At 39.6% G+C, this 20,735-nt stretch overlaps 2 protein-coding genes across 13 annotated transcripts in view; one reads left to right on the top strand and one right to left on the bottom strand.

The window, feature by feature from the left end:
• The window catches only part of MFSD8 (major facilitator superfamily domain containing 8), a 46,440-nt gene extending 29,061 nt beyond the window's left edge, over positions 1 to 17,379 (bottom strand). For 3 of the 4 annotated variants that reach the window (XM_032292315.1, XM_032292317.1, XM_032292316.1), the window contains exons 1-3: positions 17,185 to 17,379; positions 11,233 to 11,324; positions 1,202 to 1,245 (exon numbers count right to left, since the gene is read on the bottom strand). In XM_032292315.1, coding sequence (XP_032148206.1) covers positions 1,202 to 1,245; positions 11,233 to 11,324; positions 17,185 to 17,372 — 324 coding nt within the window. In that variant the 5' untranslated portion in view covers positions 17,373 to 17,379. The remainder of the gene's footprint in view (positions 1 to 1,201; positions 1,246 to 11,232; positions 11,325 to 17,184) is intronic. The other variant, XM_032292318.1, reaches the window with a different exon arrangement.
• A 33-nt stretch (positions 17,380 to 17,412) lies between these two features.
• ABHD18 (abhydrolase domain containing 18) overlaps positions 17,413 to 20,735 on the top strand; it is a 64,152-nt gene continuing 60,829 nt past the window's right edge. For 5 of the 9 annotated variants that reach the window (XM_032292327.1, XM_032292326.1, XM_032292325.1 and 2 more), the window contains exon 1: positions 17,433 to 17,906. The gene's annotated coding sequence lies outside the window, so the exon portion shown is untranslated. Of the gene's footprint in view, positions 17,907 to 20,735 lie in introns of all 9 variants that reach the window. The other 4 variants (XM_032292329.1, XM_032292328.1, XM_032292320.1 and 1 more) reach the window with 2 other exon arrangements.

Genomic DNA, 20,735 nt, shown 5'->3' with positions numbered 1-20,735 from the left:
TAGGTCAGACGTTCGAGATCAGCCTGGCCAAAATAGTGAAACAACGTCTCTACTAAAAATACAAAAATTAGCCAGATATGGTAATTAATCCATTCATGTATTAATGGGTTATCATAGAGTGGAACTGGTGACTTTATAAGAGGAGGGAGAGACCTGAGCTAGCATGCTCAGCCCCCTCACCATGTGATATCCTATACTGCCTTGGGACTCTTCAGAGAGTCCCCACCAGCAAGAAGGCCCTCACCAGATGTAGTCTCTCAACCTTGGACTTCTCAGTCTCCGTAATTGTAAGAAATAAATTCCTTTTTAAAAACAAATTACCTAGTTTAGGGTATTCTGTTATAAGCAACAGAATACAGACTAATACAGGTGGTTTCAGGAAGTAGGGAGAGGACAACAATATCAAATGCTATCCAGATGTCACTAAAGTAGGGACTGAAAAGTATTGTGTGATCAACAAATAAGTCATTGGAAATTTTACAAGAGCACTTTCAGGACAGTAGCAAAGTTAATTAGATATTACTAGGATAAGGAGTACGAGGTTAGGAAATACAGTGGAATGCTTTAAGGAGCTTTACTAACATATTGTTGTTGATGAATTATGTAACCAACTTATATTCTGATTTTTAGTAAGTTCCTTCCTGGAGATTTAAGATGTAATTGACAGGACTTGATGATCAATCGATGTTAAGCTACCTAACAAATTTACATCTTCATGTCACCCCGTTCCCCTTCTGGTAATAACAGCATCAAAAAATACATATATTTTAGTCTTTACAATGTTATCTGATAGCCCAAATTAATTTATAAGAAAAGCATTAAATTATTCCACAAAAATATTATTTATACACTTTGAGAATTCAGACTATTATTAGTTTCCCTTTTATTAGGGAACAGGTAATGATGGAACGTGAATGTGGCTTCTGAGTAGGTGACCATATGTCTATATTTGCCTGGGACTACTTGGGTATGATCCTATTTTTCCTCCTACAGCATTGCCTTCTCTTCAAAAGTGTTCTGGCTTGCACACTAAAGCATATGGTCACCTTACTTATAAGCCTCTTTCAAGGAACTATTATCTCATTATTGCTGTAAAGACTAAACCATAGAATACCAAAGAGACTCTTTAGAAAATGCTTAACTACATAAGAATTACTACACTGTAGTTACTTAAGGGAAAAATAGATCGAAATATACAAACCTTTTGGAGATATGGCCATATGGACATTATCACTATAGAAAACCCTGTGAAGAGGCAAACTAGGTTATTTGTACTTATAATAATTTAATCACTATTAAAGATACACTTTTCTGAACTGTGGTATGGATTTTAAAATATCATTCTGAACCTAAAATTTACACATACAAATGCCTAAATTATCAAGCAATAAGATTTTAATTATCAGAAAGAAAATAAATACTAAGAGAACATACAATTACAGTCCCTCATCATAATTGATAATGAATGCAAAAAAATAGAGGATCTATTTCTCCATACTCATGTGCTTTACTGTAAATGGAAATAACGAAAAACTTTAAGTTTTTACAGCAGAAATGGGGGAAAGGCTACTTTGTTGGACAGGAAGTGCTAGGCTTCTATCCTGTGCTGTTTGGAGAAGATAAGTGACTGAAGGGAAGACTAGGAATAAGGAAAATGATCATCTACATGGGGGTTATAGAAAACCAGGATACTTCAAGACGGCTATACCTTAAAAGAAAATTCATTATTTCTGCTACTCTTTACTGCCTGAAAACTGTAATGATTCATTACAACAGTATCTGTCAATTTTTATTTATTTATTTACTTTTCACAGCTTCCTCAGTTTGAATTTTTCTTTTTTTTTTTTTTTTAATCTGTCAATTTTAAATGGTAGGCAGATGCAGCCAGATGCAGTGACCCACCCCTGCAATACCAGCAGGGTGAGGCAGGCAAATCACCTGAAGTCAGGAATTCGAGACCAGCCTAGCCAACATAGTGAAACCCTGTCTATACTAAAATATAAAAATGAGCCAGGCATGGTGGCACATGCCTGTAATCCCAGCTGCTCAAGAGGCTGAGGCAGAAGAATTGCTTGAACCCAGGAAACGGAGTAACTTGCATGAGCCAAGATCACAACACTGCACTCCAGCCTGGATGACAGAACGAGACTCCATCTCAATAAAATAAAAAATGAAAAATAAATAAATGTTAGGCAAATCCATTAGGAAATTCTATAAAGCCTGTTCTTAAAAATGGCTTTATTGAGGCTAGACACAGAAGCTCATGCCTGTAATCCCAGAACTTCAGGAGGCCGAGGTGGATAAATCACTTGAGGCCAGGGGTTTGAGACCAGCCTGGCCAACATGGTGAAACCCCATCTCTACAAAAAAAATACAAAAATTAGCTGGGCATGGTAGCACATGCATTGTACTCTCAACCACTCGGGAGGCTGAGGCAGGAGAATCACTTGAACCTGTAGATGGAGGTTGTAGTCATTTTTGTCTATGGTTCTGTTTATGTGATGGATTAGGTTTATTGATTTGTTTATGTTGAACCAGCCTTGTATCCTAGGGATGAAGTCGAATTGATCATGGTGGATAAGCTTTTTGATGTGCCGCTGGATTTGGTTTGCCAGTATTTTACTGAGGATTTTCACATTGATGTTCATCAGGGTTATTGGCTTGAAACTTTCTTTTTTTGTTGTGTCTCTGCCAGGTTTTGGTATCAGGATGATGCTTGCCTCATAACATGAGTTAGGGAGGATTCCCTCTATTTCTATTGCATGGAATAGTTTCAGAAGGAATGTTACCAGCTCCTCTCTGTACCTCTAGTAGAATTCAGCTGTGAATCTGTCTGGTCCTGGGTTTTTATTGGGTAGTAGGCTATTAATTCCTGCCTCAATTTCAGAACTTCTTATTGGTCTATTCAGGGATTCGACTTTTTCCTAGTTCAGTCTTGAAAGGGTGTATGTTACCAAAAATTTATCTATTTCTTCTAGATCTCCTACTTTATTCGCATAGAGATGTTCATAGTATTCTGTGATGGTAGTTTGTATTTCTGTGGAATCAGTGGTGATATCCCCTTTATCATTTTTTATTGAGTCTATTTCATTCTTCTCCCTTTTCTTCTTTATTAGTCTGGCTAGTGGTCTATTTCGTTGATCTTTTCAAAAAACCAGCTCCTGGATTCATTGATTTTTTTGAAGGTTTTTTTTTTGTGTCTCTGTCTCCTTCAGTTCTGCTCTGCTCTTAATTATTTCTTGTCTTCTGCTAGCTTTTGATTTTGTTTGCTCTTGCTTCTCTAGTTCTTTTAATTGTGATGTTAGGGTGTTGATTTTAGATCTTTCCTGCTTTCTCTTGTGGGCATTTAGTGCTATAAATTTCCCTCTACACACTGCTTTAAATGTGTCCCAGAGATTCTGGTACATTGTGTCTTCATTCTCACTGGTTTCAAAGAACATCTTTATTTCTGCCTTCATTTCATTATTTATCCAGTAGTCATTCAGAAGCAGGTTGTTCAGTTTAGTCTGAGAGACTGTTTGATATGATTTCCATTCTTTTGCATTTGCTGAGGAGTGTATTACTTCTAATTATGTGGTCAATTTTAGAATAAGTGCAATGTGGTGCTGAGAAGAATGTATATTCTGTTGATTTGGGGTGGAGAGTTCTGTAAATGTCTGCTAAGTCCACTTGGTCCAGAGCTGAGTTCAAGTCCTGGATATCCTTGTTAATTTTCTGTCTTGTTGATCTAATATTGATAATGGTTTGTTAAAGTCTCTGACTATTATTGTGTGAGTCTACATCTCTTTGTAGGTCTTTCAGAATTGCTCCTGGATTGGGTACATATATATTTAGGATAGTTAGTTCTTGTTTCACTGTTCCCTTTACCATTATATAATGCCCTTGTCTCTTTTGATCTTTGTTAGTTTAAAGTGCCTTTTATCAAGTCTAGGATTACAACCCCTGCTTTTTTTCTTCCTTTCCATTTGCTTGGTAAATATTCCTCCATTACTTTATTTTGAACCTATGTGTGTCTTTGCATGTGAGATGGGTCTTCTGAATACAGCACACTAATGGATCTTGACTCTTTATGCAATTTGTCAGTCTGTGTCTTTTAATGGGGCATTTCATCCATTTACATCTAAGGTTAATATTGTTTTGTATGAATTTGATCCTATCACTATGATTCTAGTTGGTCATTTTGCCCATTAGTTGATGCAGATTCTTTATAGCGCTGTTGGTCTTTACAATTCGGTATGTTTTTGCAGTGGCTGGTACCAGTTGTTCTTTACCATGTTTAGTGCTTGCTTAAGGAGCTCTTGTAAGGCAGGCCCGGTGGTGACAAAATCTCTCAGCATTTGCTTGTCTGTAAAGGATTTTATTTCTCCTTCACTTACGAAGTTTAGCTTGGCTGGATATGAAATTCTGGGTTGAAAATTCTTTTAAGAATGTTGAGGTGAAGGGGAGGAAGGCAGCAAATCACGCTGCCATGTGTGTACCTATGCAACAATCTTGCATGTTTTTCACATGTACCCCAAAACCTAAAATGCAATAAAAAAAAAAAAAAGAATGTTGAATATTGACCCCCTACTTTCTTATGGCTTGTAGGGTTTCTGCAGAGATGGACTTCCCTTTGCAGGTACCCCACCTTTCTATCTATCTGCCCTTAACATTTTTTCCTTCATTTCAACCTTGGTGAATCCGACGATTATGTGTCTTGGAGTTGCTCTTCTCAAGGAGTGTCTTTGTGGTGTTCTCTTTATTTCCTGAATTTGAATGTCAGTCTCCCTTGCTAGGTTGGGAAGTTCTCCTGGATAATATCCTGAAGAGTGTTTTCCAATGTGGTTCCATTTTCCCCAACACTTTCAGGTACACCAATCAAATGTACATTTGGTCTTTTCACATAGTCGCGTATTTCTTGGAGGCTTTGTTCATTTTTCACTCTTTTTTCTCTAATCTTGTCTGCTCACTTTATTTCATTGAGTTGATCTTCAATCTCTGATATCCTTTCTTCGGCTTGATCTATTTGGCTATTGATACTTGCGTATGCTTCTCGAAGTTCTCATGCTGTGTTTTTCAGCTCCATTAGGTTATTTATGTGCTTCTCTAAACTGGTTATTCTAGTTATTCTAGTTTGCAATTCGTCTAACCTTTTTTCAAGGTTCTTAGCTTCCTTGCATTGGGTTAGAACATGCTCCTTTAGCTTGGAGGAGTTTATTATTACCCACCTTCTGAAGCCTACTTCTGTAAATTCATCAAACTCATTCTCCATCCAATTTTGTTCCCTTGCTGGTAAGGAGTTGTGATCCTTTGGAGGAGAGGAGGCATTCTGGTTTTTGGAATTTTCAGACTTTTTATGCTGGTTTCTCCCCATCTTCGTGGATTTATCTACCTTTGGTCTTTGATGGTGGTGACCTTTCAATGGGGTATCTGAGTGGACGTCCTTTTTATTGATGTTGATATTCCTTTCTGTTTGTTAGTTTTCCTTTTAGCAGGCCCCTCTGCTGCAGGTCTGCTGGAGTTTGCTGGAGGTCCACTCCAGACCCTGTTTGCCTGGGTATCACCAGTGAAGGCTGGAGAACAGCAAAGATTGCTGGCTGTTCCTTCCTCTGGAAGCTTCATTCCAGAGGAGCAGCCACCAGATGCCAGCCAGGGATCTCCTGTATGAGGTGTCTCTCGGCCCCTACTGGGAAGTGTCTCTTAGGATACACAGGGTTCAGGGACCCACTTGAGGAGGCTGTCTGTCCTTTACCAGAGCTCAAATGCTATGCTGGGAGATCCACTGCTCCCTTCAGAGCTGTCAGGTAGGGACGTTTAACTCTGCTGAAGCTGTGCCCACAGCCACCCCTTTCCCTTGGTGCTCCGTCTCAGGGACATGGGGGTTTTATCTATAAGTCCCTGACTGGGGCTGCTGCCTGTTTTTCGGAAATGCCCTGCCCAGAGAAGAGGAATCTGGAGAGGCAATCTGGCTGCAGTGGCCTTGCTGAGCTGCAGTAGGCTCTGCCCAGTTGGAACTTCCCAGTGGCTCTGTTTACACTGTAAGGGTAAAACTGCCTACTCAAGCCTCAGCAATGGCGGATGCCCCTCCCTGCACCAAGCTTGAGCATCCCAGGTCGATCTCAGACTGCTGTGCTGTCAGTGAGAATTTCAAGCCAGTGGATCTCAGCTTGCTGGAATCCGTGGATGTGGGTGCTGAGCTAGACCAGCTGGCTCCCTGGCTTCAGTCCGCTTTCCAGGGAAGTGAATAGTTCTGTCTTGCTGGTGTTCCAAGTGTCACTGAGATATGAAAAAACAAAAACAAAAACAAAAAACCTCCTGCTACTAGCTTGGTGTCTGTCCAAACGGCCACCCAGTTTTGTGCTTGAAACCTAGGGCCCTGGTGGCGTAGGCACCGAAGAGAATCTCCTGGTCTGCCAGTTGCGAAGACTATGGGAAAAGCTTAGTATCTGGGCCAGAATGCACCATTCTTCCCAGTACAGTCTCTCATAGCTTCCCTTGGCTAGGTAAGGGAAATCCCCCAACCCCTTGCACTTCCTGGGTGAGGTGATGCCCCACCCTGCTTCAGCTCGCTCTCCATGGGCTGCACCCACTATCCAACCAGTCCCAGTGAGATGATCTGGGTACCTCAGTTGGAAATGCAGAAAACACCCACCTTCTGCATCGATCTCGCTGGGAGCCACAGACCAGGCAGTTCCTATTTGGTCATCTTGCCAGCACTCGCCCTCCTTTTTTTTTTTTGAGACAGTCTTGCTCTGTCCCCAAAGCAGAAGTGTAGTGGCGTGATCTTGGCTCACTGCAACCTCTGCCTCCCAGGTTCAAGTGATTCTCCCACCTCAGCCTCCCAAGTAGCTGGGATTACAGGCACCCACCACCAAGTCCAGCTAATTTTTGTATTTTAGTAAAGACAGGGTTTCACCGTGTCAGCCAGGCTGGCCTTGAACTGCTGACCTCAGGTGATCTGCCTGCCTCAGCCTGCCAAAGTGCTGAGATTACAGGCGTGAGCCATCATGCCTAGCCCTGCACAAGGCATTCTGATACACAATACAAGGTGAAACTATATTACAAAAAATTACTGAAAATATCCTTTATCGTTCACTTTTCTTTTTACCCAGTATTGAATCATGCACAAGTGTGGATGACTGGGGTAAACAGAAAATATACAAAAAGTAATTTAGTAAAATGACCTTCTTTAAATTCCTCTTAGGGAAAGAGACCCCTTGTAATATTAGTGCCTATAGATTTAGAGGGTGACTGGGGTAAATAGAAAATATATGAAAAATAATTTAGTAAAATAATCTTCTTTAAATTCCTCTTAGGGAAAGAGACCCCTTGTAATATTAGTGCCTATAGATTTAGAGGGTTTCAACTTGGAAAAAAATTCACTTCCTAAAACAGTCCTTTAAAAACTATTACAATATTGATCATTCCCTATACATTCTCATCCCATCCTTTTAACATGGTTATATGTTAATATTTTGAAAAGTTTTCCTCATGAAGTTTTACTTTTCAGTAACTACATGTTCAGAAATAATATGAATAGGTTAAAATACATCAAGCAATACAAATTAAGATTCTTGTATTTTACTGTTTCTACGTTGTATCAATATAAAATAAGATGAGGTTCACAGACAACAAAAGAAAAAAAAAGCTGAGTGCAGGGCTCATGCCTATAATCTCAGCACTTTGGGAGGCCAAGGCAGGTAGATCACCTGAGGTCAGGAGTTTGACACCAGGCTGGCAAAAATGGCGAAACCGTGTCTCTACTAAAAATAAAAAAATTAGCCACGTGTGGTGGCTTCTTCAGTCCCAGTTACCAGGGAGGCTGAAGCACAAGAATCACTTGAACCTGAAAGGCAGAGGGTGCAGGGAGCCGAAATCGTGCCATTGCACTACAGCCTGGGCAACAACGCAAGACTCTGTCCTAAAAAAAAAAAAAAAAAAAAACAGGCCGGGCACGGTGGCTCAAGCCTGTAATCCCAGCACTTTGGGAGGCCGAGGCGGGTGGATCACGAGGTCAAGAGATCAAGACCATCCTGGTCAACATGGTGAAACCCCGTCTCTACTTAAAATACAAAAAATTGGCTGGGCATGGTGGCACGTGCCTGTAATCCCAGCTACTCAGGAGGCTGAGGCAGGAGAATTGCCTGAATCCAGGAGGCAGAGGTTGCGGTGAGCCGAGATCGCGCCATTGCACTCCAGCCTGGGTAACAAGAGCGAAACTCCGTCTCAAAAAAAAAAAACAAAAAAAAAACCAAACAGATAAGGTGGACTATATCAATAGTTAATACTTCTGTAAATCCCAGGATACATTTAGTACACTGAATAGAAGAGTACTGGCATAGGAGAAAATATTTGCAAATCATATATTGCTTGAAAGGCTAACAACCAGAATATATGAAGAACTCCTACAACTCAACAAAAACCCAAAAAATCTAATTAATAAATGGACAAACGTCTTGAACAAACACTTCTCCAAAGAAGATACACAAATGGACAGTAAGCACAAGAAAACATGTTCAACATCACTAATCATTAAGGTTATGCAAATCAAAACAACAATGAAATACCATCTCATCCACTAGGATGACTATAATCAAAAACAAAACAAAACAAAACAAAAAACCCAGAAATTTAATGTTGGCAAGAATGTGAAAAAGTTGGAACCCTGACTGTTGGTAAGAATGTAAATAAAATGGTGTGGCTGCTACAGAAAACAGTATGGTAATTTTTCAAAAAATTAAAAAGAAAATTATAATATGATCCAGCAATTTCACTTCTGGGTATATACCCAAAAAGACTGAGAGAGAGCATTATTCACAATAGCCAAGGGGTGGAAGCAACCCATATGTCCAACGACAAATAAATGGCTAAACAAAATGTGGCATATACTGAAGGGGATCCGAGTACGCTACTCCAAAAATATGCTGTTTTGCCATATTAATTATTTCAAGCTGAAGGCAACTAGAAATAGCAGATGTAGGAAGGGGTCTCTGCTCTCCCTCTTTCTGCCTAAATGTAGATAATAGATTGAATTTTGTTTTGTTTTTAGTTCTTTGCGACACAATTGAAATTCTTTACCTACAATCTGTCTTGGGACATTAACAAACTGGTCTAATTAAGACTGTATATTTAAACTTATAAAATTTTGCACTGGGTAGGTGCAGTGGCTCACACCTGTAATCCCAGCATTTTGAGAGGCCAAGGAGGGTGCATCATCTGAGATAAGGAGTTTGAGACCAGCTTGACAAACAAGCAAAACCCCGTCTCTACTAAAAATACAAAAAAATTAGTCAGGCATTGTGGCTCATGCCTGTAGTCCCAGCTACTTGGGAGGCTGAGGGATGAGAATTGCTTGAACCTGGGAGGCAGAGGTTACAGTGAGCCGAGATGGTACCATTGCACTCCAGCCTGGGCAACAGAGTAAGACTCCATCTCAAATAATAAATAAATAAATTTTTAAAGAAATTTTGCACATTTTCAAGAACTAGCAAAACAAATTATTCACTGACAGCTGTAAAGGTAAAATACTTTTGGCTGGGTGCAGTGGCTCATGCCTGTCATCCCAGCACTTTGGGAGGCTGAGGGGGGTGGATCATGTGAGGTCAGGAGTTTGAGACTAGCCTGAACAACATGGAGAAACCTGTCTCTACTAAAAATACAAAATTAGTCAGGTGTGGTGGTACATGCCTGTAATCCTAGCTACTTGGGAGGCTGAGGCAGGAGAATTGCTTAAATCTGGAAGGTAGAGGTTACAGTGAGCCAAGATCACGCCATCACACTCCAGGTGGGCAACAAGAGCAAAACTTCATCTCAAAAAAAAAAAAAAAAAAAAAAAAAAAGATGAAATACTTTTCTGAGTACATAAATGTGTTAGGGACTCTTAGCAGTTGTCTAGTTTCATTTGTATATGCACTCCTTAATACTGTTTTTTGTTTCTTTTCATTAAAAAATATTAACATCAAATAAATTTGTAAACTTTATTATTACTATTATTATTATTATTTTTAGACAGACTCTTGCTCTGTCACCCAGGCTGGAGTGCAGTAGCCCGATCTCGGCTCACTGCAACCTCCACCTCCTGGGTTCAAGCTGTTCTTCTGTCTCAGCCTCCCCAGTAGTTGGGATTATAGGCGCATACCATCATGCCCAGCTAATTTTTGTATTTTTAGTAGAGATGGGGTTTCACCATATTGGCGAGGCTGGTCTCGGACTCCTGACTTCGTGATCCACCTGCCTCAGCCTCCCAAGTGCTGGGATTACAGGCGTGAGCCACTGTGCCCAGCCAAACTTTTTTAACTGTTAGTCTTTCTTTTGTCAGCTTAATTCACAGGCCTCAGGCACATAACATAAGACAATAGAGGAAAAGTTTTTCCTACCCTACAATAAGTATAATGGACTACACAGCCTTTAAATAAAAGGAAATTATCAATCCCAGCAGTTTGGGTGGCCAAGATGGGTGGATCACAAGTTCAGGAGTTCAAGACCAGCCTGGCCAAGATGGTGAAATCCTGTCTCTACTAAAAATACACAAATTAGCTGGGCATGGTGGCAAGCACCTGTAATCCCAGCTACTCATGAGGCCGAGGTGGGTGGATCACGAAGTCAGGAGTTCAAGACCAGCCTGGCCAAGAGGGTAAAACCCTGTCTCTATTAAAAATGCAAAAATTAGCTGGGCATGGTGGCGGGCACCTGTAATCCCAGCTACTTGGGAGGCTGAGGCAAAGAATTGCTTGAAACCAGGAGGCAGAGGTTGCAGTGATGCAGTGAGCTGAGATCGTGCCACTGCACTCTAGCCTGGGCAACAGAGTAAGACACCGTCTCAAAACAAAAAATAATTAATTAAAAAAAAAAGAAAATTATCACAAGTGCAACATGGATCAACTTGAGGACATGATGTTGAGTGAAATAAGCTTGCCACAAGAAGAAAAATATTATATAATTAATTTATGTGAGCTATTTAGAGTAGTCAAATTCCAAGAAACAAAGTAGAATGATGGTTGCCAGGGGCCGGGGGATAGGAAAATAGGGAGTTGTTTCATGGGTATAGATTTTCTCTTCTGCAAGATGAAAATGTTCTAGATATTGGCTGCACAACAAAGTGGATATACTTAAGGCTATTGAACTTAAGATATGGTAACATGACCAATTTTAGGTTATACACTTTTTAACACAAAAATAATTTTTAAAAAGTAAATGAAGTTAAAATATGACATTTGATCTGAATTGTTAAAATCATGTATTTCTAATACTTACCTACACTGCTGAGAAACATAGTAAGATATAAAATCCTAATAGATCTCCATCGGCTCTTATAATGCTCTTCAGTCTCTAAAATGTCCCATTCTCTAGGTATAAAGAAGAAAAAAGTAGGATAAATTTATCTCATTACATGCGGATCTTTAGTGCCAACAATTTTGTTTTCTCCTAGAGTTATGAAAATGATGTGATAGAGGTAGAATTTACTAATATTTGTTCTGCTGCACTAATTTATGAGTAAGCATTATTCTTTTGAATTTCCATGGATTGTATTTATGTATCATTGTATATAGAAATCTGGGAAACAGTATAGTTTTTAAAGGGGAAACATTTTGCAGGGCAATTATTTTGCTACTGTTAGCATGCACAAATTTATTAATCAAGAGTGTTGTAATTTGTAAAACTAACAATGAATAAACTATATCAAGATAAACTAACTACAATTAGATCTCCCATTGCTACTAAGTACTTAAAAACTAATAACTGTAATCAGTATCACATGCTCTACTTGATGACAGCAAATTAAATTGCTGCAGGCAGCTATTTTGGCTTCCTACTTCAGAAAACAGGAGTGATAACAGGACGTTCAACATAACCTAAGACAGGCTGGCGCAGGTGGCTCACGCCTGTAATCCCAGCACTTTGGGAGACTGAGGCAGGGGGATTACGAGGTCAGGGGATCAAAACCATCCTGGCTAACATAGTGAAACCCCGTTTCTACTAAAAATACAAAAAATTAGCTGGGCATGGTGGCATGCACCTGTAATCCCAGAGGTTTCAGTGAGCTGAGATCACACCATTGCACTCCAGCCTAGGCGACCCAGTGAGACTCTGTTTAAAAAAAAAAAAAAAAAAAAAAAAAAAAAAAAAAAAAAACCCTAAGACATTTTCAGCTTTCGGATCTCCTTAATGAGTTAACAGATAAATTTTACCAGCAGACCAAAGAGAGACCATGAACCCTCAGACTTAACTGATCTTTCAGATAAGCATCTGACCTGGACCAAGGGCATGTATACTAACTAGACATCCTACCTCCATTAGGTGACACGTGAGTCTATATATCCATTACATTTTCACACATACAATAGAAAGAGTTAACAAGTTTACCTTAATGTGAGCATTATCTTTTCAAAATAATCAAGACATGCAGAACAGACAAAATGCCTTCCTACGTTCCAAGATTAGTTTCTTAAAAGTGTCAAATTTGTCTCCAAAAATAAAACTTTTTTTTTTTTTTTCAAATGTGATACGGTTGGGAGAGATAAAGAAGAAAGGGAGAAGAGAAACAATATTTTTTAGATGTATTACATGCCAAATGTATTAGTTTGTAACATAAAGTGTTTAACACTGTATATACAATTCCATAGAAACAAGCCTCTTCCGAGTCAAAGGAGAGTAGGTAAGAAAAAAATAAAAACAAAAGACCTTAATGATAATGTAACTTACCTGAAAAAATACCAGAACCCCAGATGCCCATACTTTGAAATCAATATACTAGAATTTGAATAAAAAATCAGATATATCTAAGTTAGGGAATCAAGAAGTAAATTATTTGATTCCAAAAATATATAACACAATTGTTTGAGTGCCTTCAAACTGATTTAGAGCTCAGTCAAAATCTTTCTTCTTTTAATGCCAATTATTAAATATTGAAAGGATAAAATTAGAAAATAATAATTTAAAGGCTACTTTCCATGTAATAATGGAAGAATCACCAATGGATGCTGAAACAACTGGTTGAAAGGTTGATAAGGAAAGGATAGTCAAAAGCCCTTAAGTGTCACTCCAACGTCTGCTTACTAATTACAAAATGGAACACTAACCTTTATAATTCAAACATATAGCAGTCGCCCTCTTAACAAGTGGTCACATTTGACATTCTCAAAAGTAGGATGTCCTGGCATCCTATCGTATCTTTTAATGTAATGTACTGGGATGTTCTCAACACAACCTATGTGATATTCCTGCCAGAAATGGCCAGGGTCTATTTTGAAATAAACAGTCCATAAATCCAGAATATGAGATGTTCTACAGAAAAACTGACCTAGACTCTTCAAATATTTTAATGGTGACAAGAACAGAGATAGGTCAAAGGAGAGTTTTAGGTTAGAGGAGTCTAAAAAGACACAACAATGAATGCATAAACATTGATTAGCTCGTCTATATGGCTGCTGGTTTTTTGTTTTTATAAAGAATATAAAGTATATTTTTGGAACAATTGTAAAAACATTGAGTATTAATTATATATTACATGATATTCTTGAATTAATATTGTATTTCTAGTTGTGGTAACAGTGATGGAGTTGTGTAAAATAATTTCTTTGTTCTTGGGAGATGTAAGCTGCAATCTGGGATACTTGGGACACAGTGTCACAATGTCTGCAACCTACTTTTGAGTAGTTTGGCAAAAGAAGTGTGTGTGGGTGTGTGGGTGTGTGTGTACCCACGGAAAAATTTCAGCAGTGTGGAAAAGGCTAACAGTGACAGGACAGAGAGTGTTCATGATTTTTTTCAACTTTTCTATGGATTTAACATTTTTCAAAATAAAACGATTTACTTTTCCTTCTTTTTAATTAAAAAATTATAACTTCGGTGAAAAAAAAATATCATTCTACTTTGTTGGAGATCGTAGAAACATAGGAGAATGCAATTGTCCTTCAATGAATTGACCATATTTATTACATTTTCTTAACTTTGATGATTCAGACAAATGTGTCACACGCCTGAGATTGAATTTCCAGAGGCTTCTTTCTTGTATTACCAGGGTATAAACAGGAATGCTGCATTTTCAAGATGATTTGCTTAACTTCTAAAATTCCTTTCTATAATTACTGTTGTATTCTGGCATTAGTTCCCTATATGAAATTCTCCTTCCAGTAAAACTGTAGTGCTACAGTTTTATCCTGTTCAACGTTTCTATCACAAACTGAAATACTCCAAAGGATAGCATGCTTGTCGAACTTGTGACTTAAAAATTAAAAGGAATACATAATATAGTGGAGTGAACTGATTAGCAAAATGAGTTAGATAAAATTTAACAATGGGCAGGCACAGTGGCTCACACCTGTAATCCCAGCAGTTTGGGAGGCCAAGGCAGGTGGACTACTTGATACTTGAGGTCAGGAGTCTGAGACCAGCGTGGGCAACATGGTGAAATCCCAACTCTACTAAAAGTACAAAAATTAGCTGGGCATGGTGGCAGGCGGCTATAATCCCAGCTACTTGGGAGACTGAAGCAAGAGAATCACTTGAACCTGGAAGGCATGGGTTGCAGGGAGGTGGAGGTTGCAGTGAGCCAAGATTTTGCCATTGTACTTTAGCCTGGGCGACAGAGTGAGACTCTGTCTAAAAAAAAAACAAAAAAAAAAAAAAAAAAAAAAAACAAAACAGAAAGAGAAAAGAAAGAATTGTGTGCTCACTGACAGAAGAGCCTACGTAGTGGTATAACAGTTACAGAAATAAAAAGACAAACTGAAAATATTCTATAAAGATATACTCTAGAAGGACAGATGCCCTAATAATATAAATTTTAAAGAGACTAGGCTAAGGTTGTAAGGAAAATTTGAAACCACTTGTAACATTGGATCAGTAACCTGTGAGCTACAAATGGTTTTTACAGATGAATACTTGTTATCAGTTTGATGACAGAAAACACCAACTCTGAAGTACAAGTAAGGAAAATGTCATCCCCTCCCCCACCAAATTCTATCCCTTTCATTAACAGACTTACATTATACTTATTTATTGTTATATTTTAAATGTCATTACAAAAAATTTTTGTGGAATTTGTTTTCTGGTTATCTAAATATCTATATAATATCTTCGATTTTGCCCCTTGCCCTGAACCAGCCTAAAATATTTACAATATGGGCCTTTACAGGTAATGTTTGCCAACTCCTGTTGTCTTAAGCAAAGCTCCATAGAGGGGGTCAGTGGGAAGCACTGAGGATTCAAGAGGCCTAGCTCCACCAGACCAGCAAATAACAACCAACCTTGTTTGTGAGGAAAGGTTGGCGGTGACCCAGACATGTTTGTGCAATATATTCAAAGTGAATAGGTCCTGCCAACTAGTTGTACATAGGTTTACTTTACTAGGGAATATACTTGTGTTTTTAAAGACATATTGATTATTTTCAAAATATTCCTTTTTTGTTTTTAAAATGCTGAATCTAGAACCTCAATCAGAGGTATTGATTATTGGCAGGAACACCTAAATTTGGACAGATCCTAATGAGCATCAATTACTTGGATCAAATCAAAGTTAAGAGTATGAAAATAATTTCTCTTTTGTACAAGGTGACAGAATGTACCAGAAGACCACACTTAACCATAACTCAGGGATCTGCAATTTTTCTGGAAAATAGCTAAAAACCAGGAAGAAGCAAAAAGAATTCTGAGAAAACCAAATGTCACAAAGTCCATGCACTCAAGCTTACGCACTTAACTAATAGTAAAGACATTTAGCTCTCAGTCATAACTTCCAGATTGTAATGACACACAATTATATTAAGCATAGATACAAGGTTATCAAAGCTATAACAAACAAGAAGCCCCAAAATAAAGCTGGTGGAAAGAGTATGGTGACAGCAACACCAAGAAAAAAAACTGTTGCTGCCAGATTTCAAAAACATGATGCAGAACAGTCTGCCAGAAATAGAATAGTCAGAAAAACTAAAAGCAGGCATAAGTACTTAAAAAGTATAGCAGTGGGCCCAGCGTGGTGGCTCACACCTTTGGGAGGCTGAGGTGGGTGAATCGCTTGAGGTTAGGAGTTCAAGATCAGCCTGGCCACATGCTGAAACCCTGTCTTTACTAAAAATACAAAAATTAGCTGGGTCTGGTGGCCTGCACCTATAATCCCAGTAACTTGGGAGGCTGAGGCAGGAGAATGGCTTGAACCTGGGAGGCGAAAATCGCAGTGAGCCAAAATCGCACCACAGAGCGAGACTCCATCTCAAAAAAAAAAAAAAAAAAAAAGCAAAAAAGCGTAGAATAAATAAAAAAGTATAGAAGCAAACAGTCCCAAATGTCTCAATAGGCTCTAAGAACATCACCCTGTTAAAATACATTTCAGCATCGACATTTGTTTTAGTGATCTCAAGATAAAATCAAGTAAAGATAAAACTGCATTCCATATACTGTTTAGTAAACTGAGGACCAGAGAAATACATTTTCCAAAGGGTCTTGAGTTAGAGTGATCAAAAAAGGATGGTACTTGAGAGGAACAAATGAGTAAAAATATGGTCATAGACAGCTGAAATTTAACTGAATTTATTAATTTACCTGAGATAATTATATATATATATTTCAAATAAAATAATAATTGTTTTCCTAAAGCTAAAAATACATAAGTATGCAGTAAGAAACAAAAGTTAAACATTTCTGAATCACTGTCCATAAACCAGGATGAAAATAACCAGAATTACATGAATCAAAATACTGACGCGTTATTCTTTCAATGTCTTAAAATTAGTCTTTATTTATAAATGTGGCATAGGACAAATGTGAGTTCATTTTAGACAGGTTTACTTGTTAACAAAGTATCAAGAAGTTGTCAGGCAATTCTAAGACCGACATCTTCAAGTATCATTAAAAGCATCATTTTGGAACTTATGTGAAATATGGAAAGTGATCAGCTACAAAGGGCCAAATATGGAACGCAGAAGATACAGAATGTGGTGGCTTGGCTGCTGCAACAGAAAGCAGCAGCCTGGGTTTCTCTAGCCCCGTCACCCGAACCCACGGACTCTTAGTCGCACCGTGCGGCCAGACGCACTTTTCCCTAAGTTGGGAGCGAATATCCTGGGCTCACACAACCCGGCCGCCGGCTCCCACTGCGCTGGCACCCCTCTGGCAGCGAGGGTTCGTTCCAGTACGGTTGATGCCCGGAAAGGAGCCAGTCCCAACAGCGCAGGAGGCTGAAGGGTCCCTCCACAAGGATCTGCTTACCTGTTTCCAGGTGTGTCGCCCAAGAGCGGCTCCTGTTCACTCTCGACATGTAGGCCCGCCATACTTACAGCCCCTACAAGGTGTCGTGCGCCCAAGGTGTCGTGCGCCCAACTCTCGCGACACCTGCTTTTTCCCCATTCCGGGTAGCGTAAAGCTGGCAAAACAAGCCTGCAAGTGCGCCTGCGCATCTGACGGTCAGAAGTGGGCGGAGCGCCCCGAGGTCATAGGCGGGGGTCACGCGGGAGGCCGGACGGCGCAGGGCGAAAGGAGGTTGAGTCCTCAGCCTCTTCCTCCGGTCCGCGCTTCCCAGACTGACAGGGACTGAGAACCTAGGAGAGCTCGGGGCGTGTCCAAACGGCCGCCCCGCCCCGGTCTCGACCTTTTTCCTCCTCTTCGCCTTCGGCGGTACCTAGCGTTTCGGTTCCTGGAAAGGCTACGGGAGTTGCTGTTCGGGCTCTGACTAAAGTCGAGTCCTCGAAAGGGAGCCTCGAGAGCGGCAGTGCTGGGAGACTTGGGTCAGTTCAACCGCAGACGCCCGCCAGGCAGCCAGTAAGTAGCCGGCCCGGGCCGAGCTGCCCGCGCCTCTTAGCGCGCCGTGTACGTGCCGGGAAGCAGGGACCCGGGGCGCGGAGATTGGCGGGAGACGCGGGGGTCGAGAACGCGGGGTGAGTCTTGGGGCGAGAGACAAGGCTGGAGTCCGTGGCGCCCTCCGCAGGTCCGAGGTAATGGGGGCAACAGGGCGGGCAGTTCCTTTCCCCAGCAGAAGGTGGAGGTGGCTTCCAGCTCTCTTTTCTAGCTTGGCCAGCTGCAAAGGCGCCTTACCTGGAGTGCTTGTCAGAGCCAGGCCTGAAGGGTAGGATCCGCTACTTGTAACCTGCAGGTCCCCAGTGCGCACCCCAGCAGCGCCGGTGCCTACTGGGGGCTCAGCCTTGCAAAATGCCACTCAGCAGAGCCTGGTGCTGAAACATGTGATTTGAAAAATGCACAACACCTGCCTAGCAATGACCAGCTCCTTTCGTCACAAGGAAGGTGACATTTTTAGAAAACGCGATGGATTTCTTCACTGGATCTCCATGTTTATTTCCTGGTGGTTATGCATTAACGTCTTATCTCTACTATTAGGCTTGTAGGCTAGCTGGTGCCAGTAGTCATTCTGTGTCTCATAAATGACCGTTTTATTAGCGCTAGATACATTCTCATGTAATTTCATTTGATCACAGCTATCCTATGAGATAGGCAAAGCAGACACATTTCTATTTTACCGAAAACTAAGATCCTGGCAAGTTAACCCAGAGTCACTCGTTAGGGAAGTGGCAGAGTTGGAAACCAAACTTAATTTTTTTCAGTTAATATTTATGAGCATTTACCCTACGCTAGGTCCTATACTGGTTACACAGTTGTGTATGGTATATGCCATCACTCTGATCTTCTTGTCATTTGTGACCTTGTGTTCATCAGCCCGGCAAAGTTCACTGGTGAACACCTTAACTTGAAACGTGCTATTAGTTCAGAAATATCTTCTAAATCAAGACCTGATATTTTGTACTTGGATTCATTCTTGCAGATTCATTTGTAACAGCTCACAAAAACATGTCAGATTCCTATTGTTGGTTCCAAGAAGATACTTAGGTAGAAAATTTAGTATTTTCTTCCCATAATGTCGCTTTACTATATTGTCGTTTTTAATCCCAGGGCTAGCAATGTATGTCACGTATATGGTGGACAAGGGGATGTTTATCCAGTATAGCAGTAAGCACAATGGTTCCTATATGTTGGATGAATGCTCATTGAATTACCTCATCTCATCCTTAAAACTATCCTCTGAAGTGGGAATTGTCTCAGGCATACAAAGAAATGGAAGGCAGGCAGATTAAGTAACTTGCCTGGAATCATACAACTAACAAGCAACAGAGCTAGAATTCAAGAAACAGGACTCCTGATTCTAAAGCCTGTGCTCTTTACCACCAGGCTTCTTATGGGAAAAATGGCAAAACGGCAAGAAGAATCTTCCTTCATATCTCATAAAAATATATAATAGATATTCAGTTTTTGTGTAAGTGAAATGATTGGCTATCATGTATTAGGGCAGGTATTACTTCCTGTTTATAGGTTAAGGTGGCTTACTCAAGGTCATACAGCTAGTGGAGGAATCCCAGCCCTCCAACACTGCTCTTTTCCATTGTTGCCTCCAAGTGATGACTTCAGACCATAAAAGCACATGGAATGAGTACATGTACAGCTGGTGAAATCTAAGTAAGCTTAGTGTATTATACCAGTAGGAAAAAAAAAAAAAGGAAAAACTGTTTCTTAGGAACACACCCATAACATCCAAACAAACATTTAAAAACAAAACAATATATTTTTATAAAACCCATGGAAAAGAGGAGCTAAATTTGAAGAGATTAGATTATTTCCCAAATGTTTCACTCAAGAATATGAGACAATCCATTTGGTGGATTTCCTTAGGTGACTGGCCGGAATAGATACCCACACCCCTTTCAAACAAACTTCCTATTTTCCTACTCTTGTTTAGTGTAAGATTAAAAGAAATTCTATTTGTTGAATTATATTTGTGAAGCTAGGGAAGTAGATTTTAACTGGATATCTGAGGTATCTAAACCCTTTCTTAGCTACTTAAACTTGTACAGACATTATTTAGAAGTAAACTTATAAAGCTGTCTTTTTGTTAGGTAGGGGAATACATTCTTGTAAATGGTAGTATTTTTTAAATTTTAATTTATGCCTTTGAGATATATATCACCAATGTAAGGATAAAAGTCCAGAAAAAAATTAGTGTTGCATTGTTAAATAGGTACTAGAATGACAGGAAATAAAAGTACTAGATAGCATAATAAATGATGAGTGTCACTTTAGCAATAGAGCTCATATCTAGGAAAGACTTTTTATTTCTTGGCACTATATTAGAACTTCTATTTTTGTTTCACTTTGTTTTTACCTTTCCCATTGATAATTGTGTCATTTTGGCTTGATACATACTTCAAAAATAGGTTCTATTTCTGAAGAAGCTCATTGTTGTCTGTCCATCCTGAAGTTGGGACGTTTAAGTATCTGGCATGGCTCCAAATGGTGCCTCATTTTGATAATTTGGAGCTATGTTCACCCTGGACTTGGATTTTTATCTGTTCGTGGTGGCACTGGATACCCTGGACCCAGCTAGCCCTGTCTAGAAAGACCTACGTGTTTAGAGAGTTCCACAAAAACTGAGTTTTTTATGTTGTTCTTAGAGGTGAAATGGGATTTAAGAAGATTGGTAGAACCCCAAATCTCAGAACCAAATTTATACTAACCTATATGTGCGTTTGATTTACTTTCTGTTTCTCATTTATTAGTTGCTTACTAGCAGGTAAATATAGTAGGGAATATGCTGTGTCTCGGCTTGGAGTGCTGACTTTTGTGGCCTATTATACAGGAAATTAAAGTGATTTGGGAAGGTTTTCTTTTTTCTTTGGTTTTTTTTTTTTTTTTTTTTTTTGAGATGGAGCTTTGCTCTCATTGCCAAGCTGGAATGCAATGGTGTACAATATCAACTC

This window comes from Sapajus apella, unplaced genomic scaffold, assembly GCF_009761245.1.
Source record: "Sapajus apella isolate SASKATOON/1434 unplaced genomic scaffold, GSC_monkey_1.0 scaffold27, whole genome shotgun sequence".
NCBI classification, from domain to species: Eukaryota; Metazoa; Chordata; class Mammalia; order Primates; family Cebidae; genus Sapajus; species Sapajus apella.
Note: the sequence above shows the minus strand (reverse complement) of the source record. Positions and strands in the feature narration are given on the sequence as shown.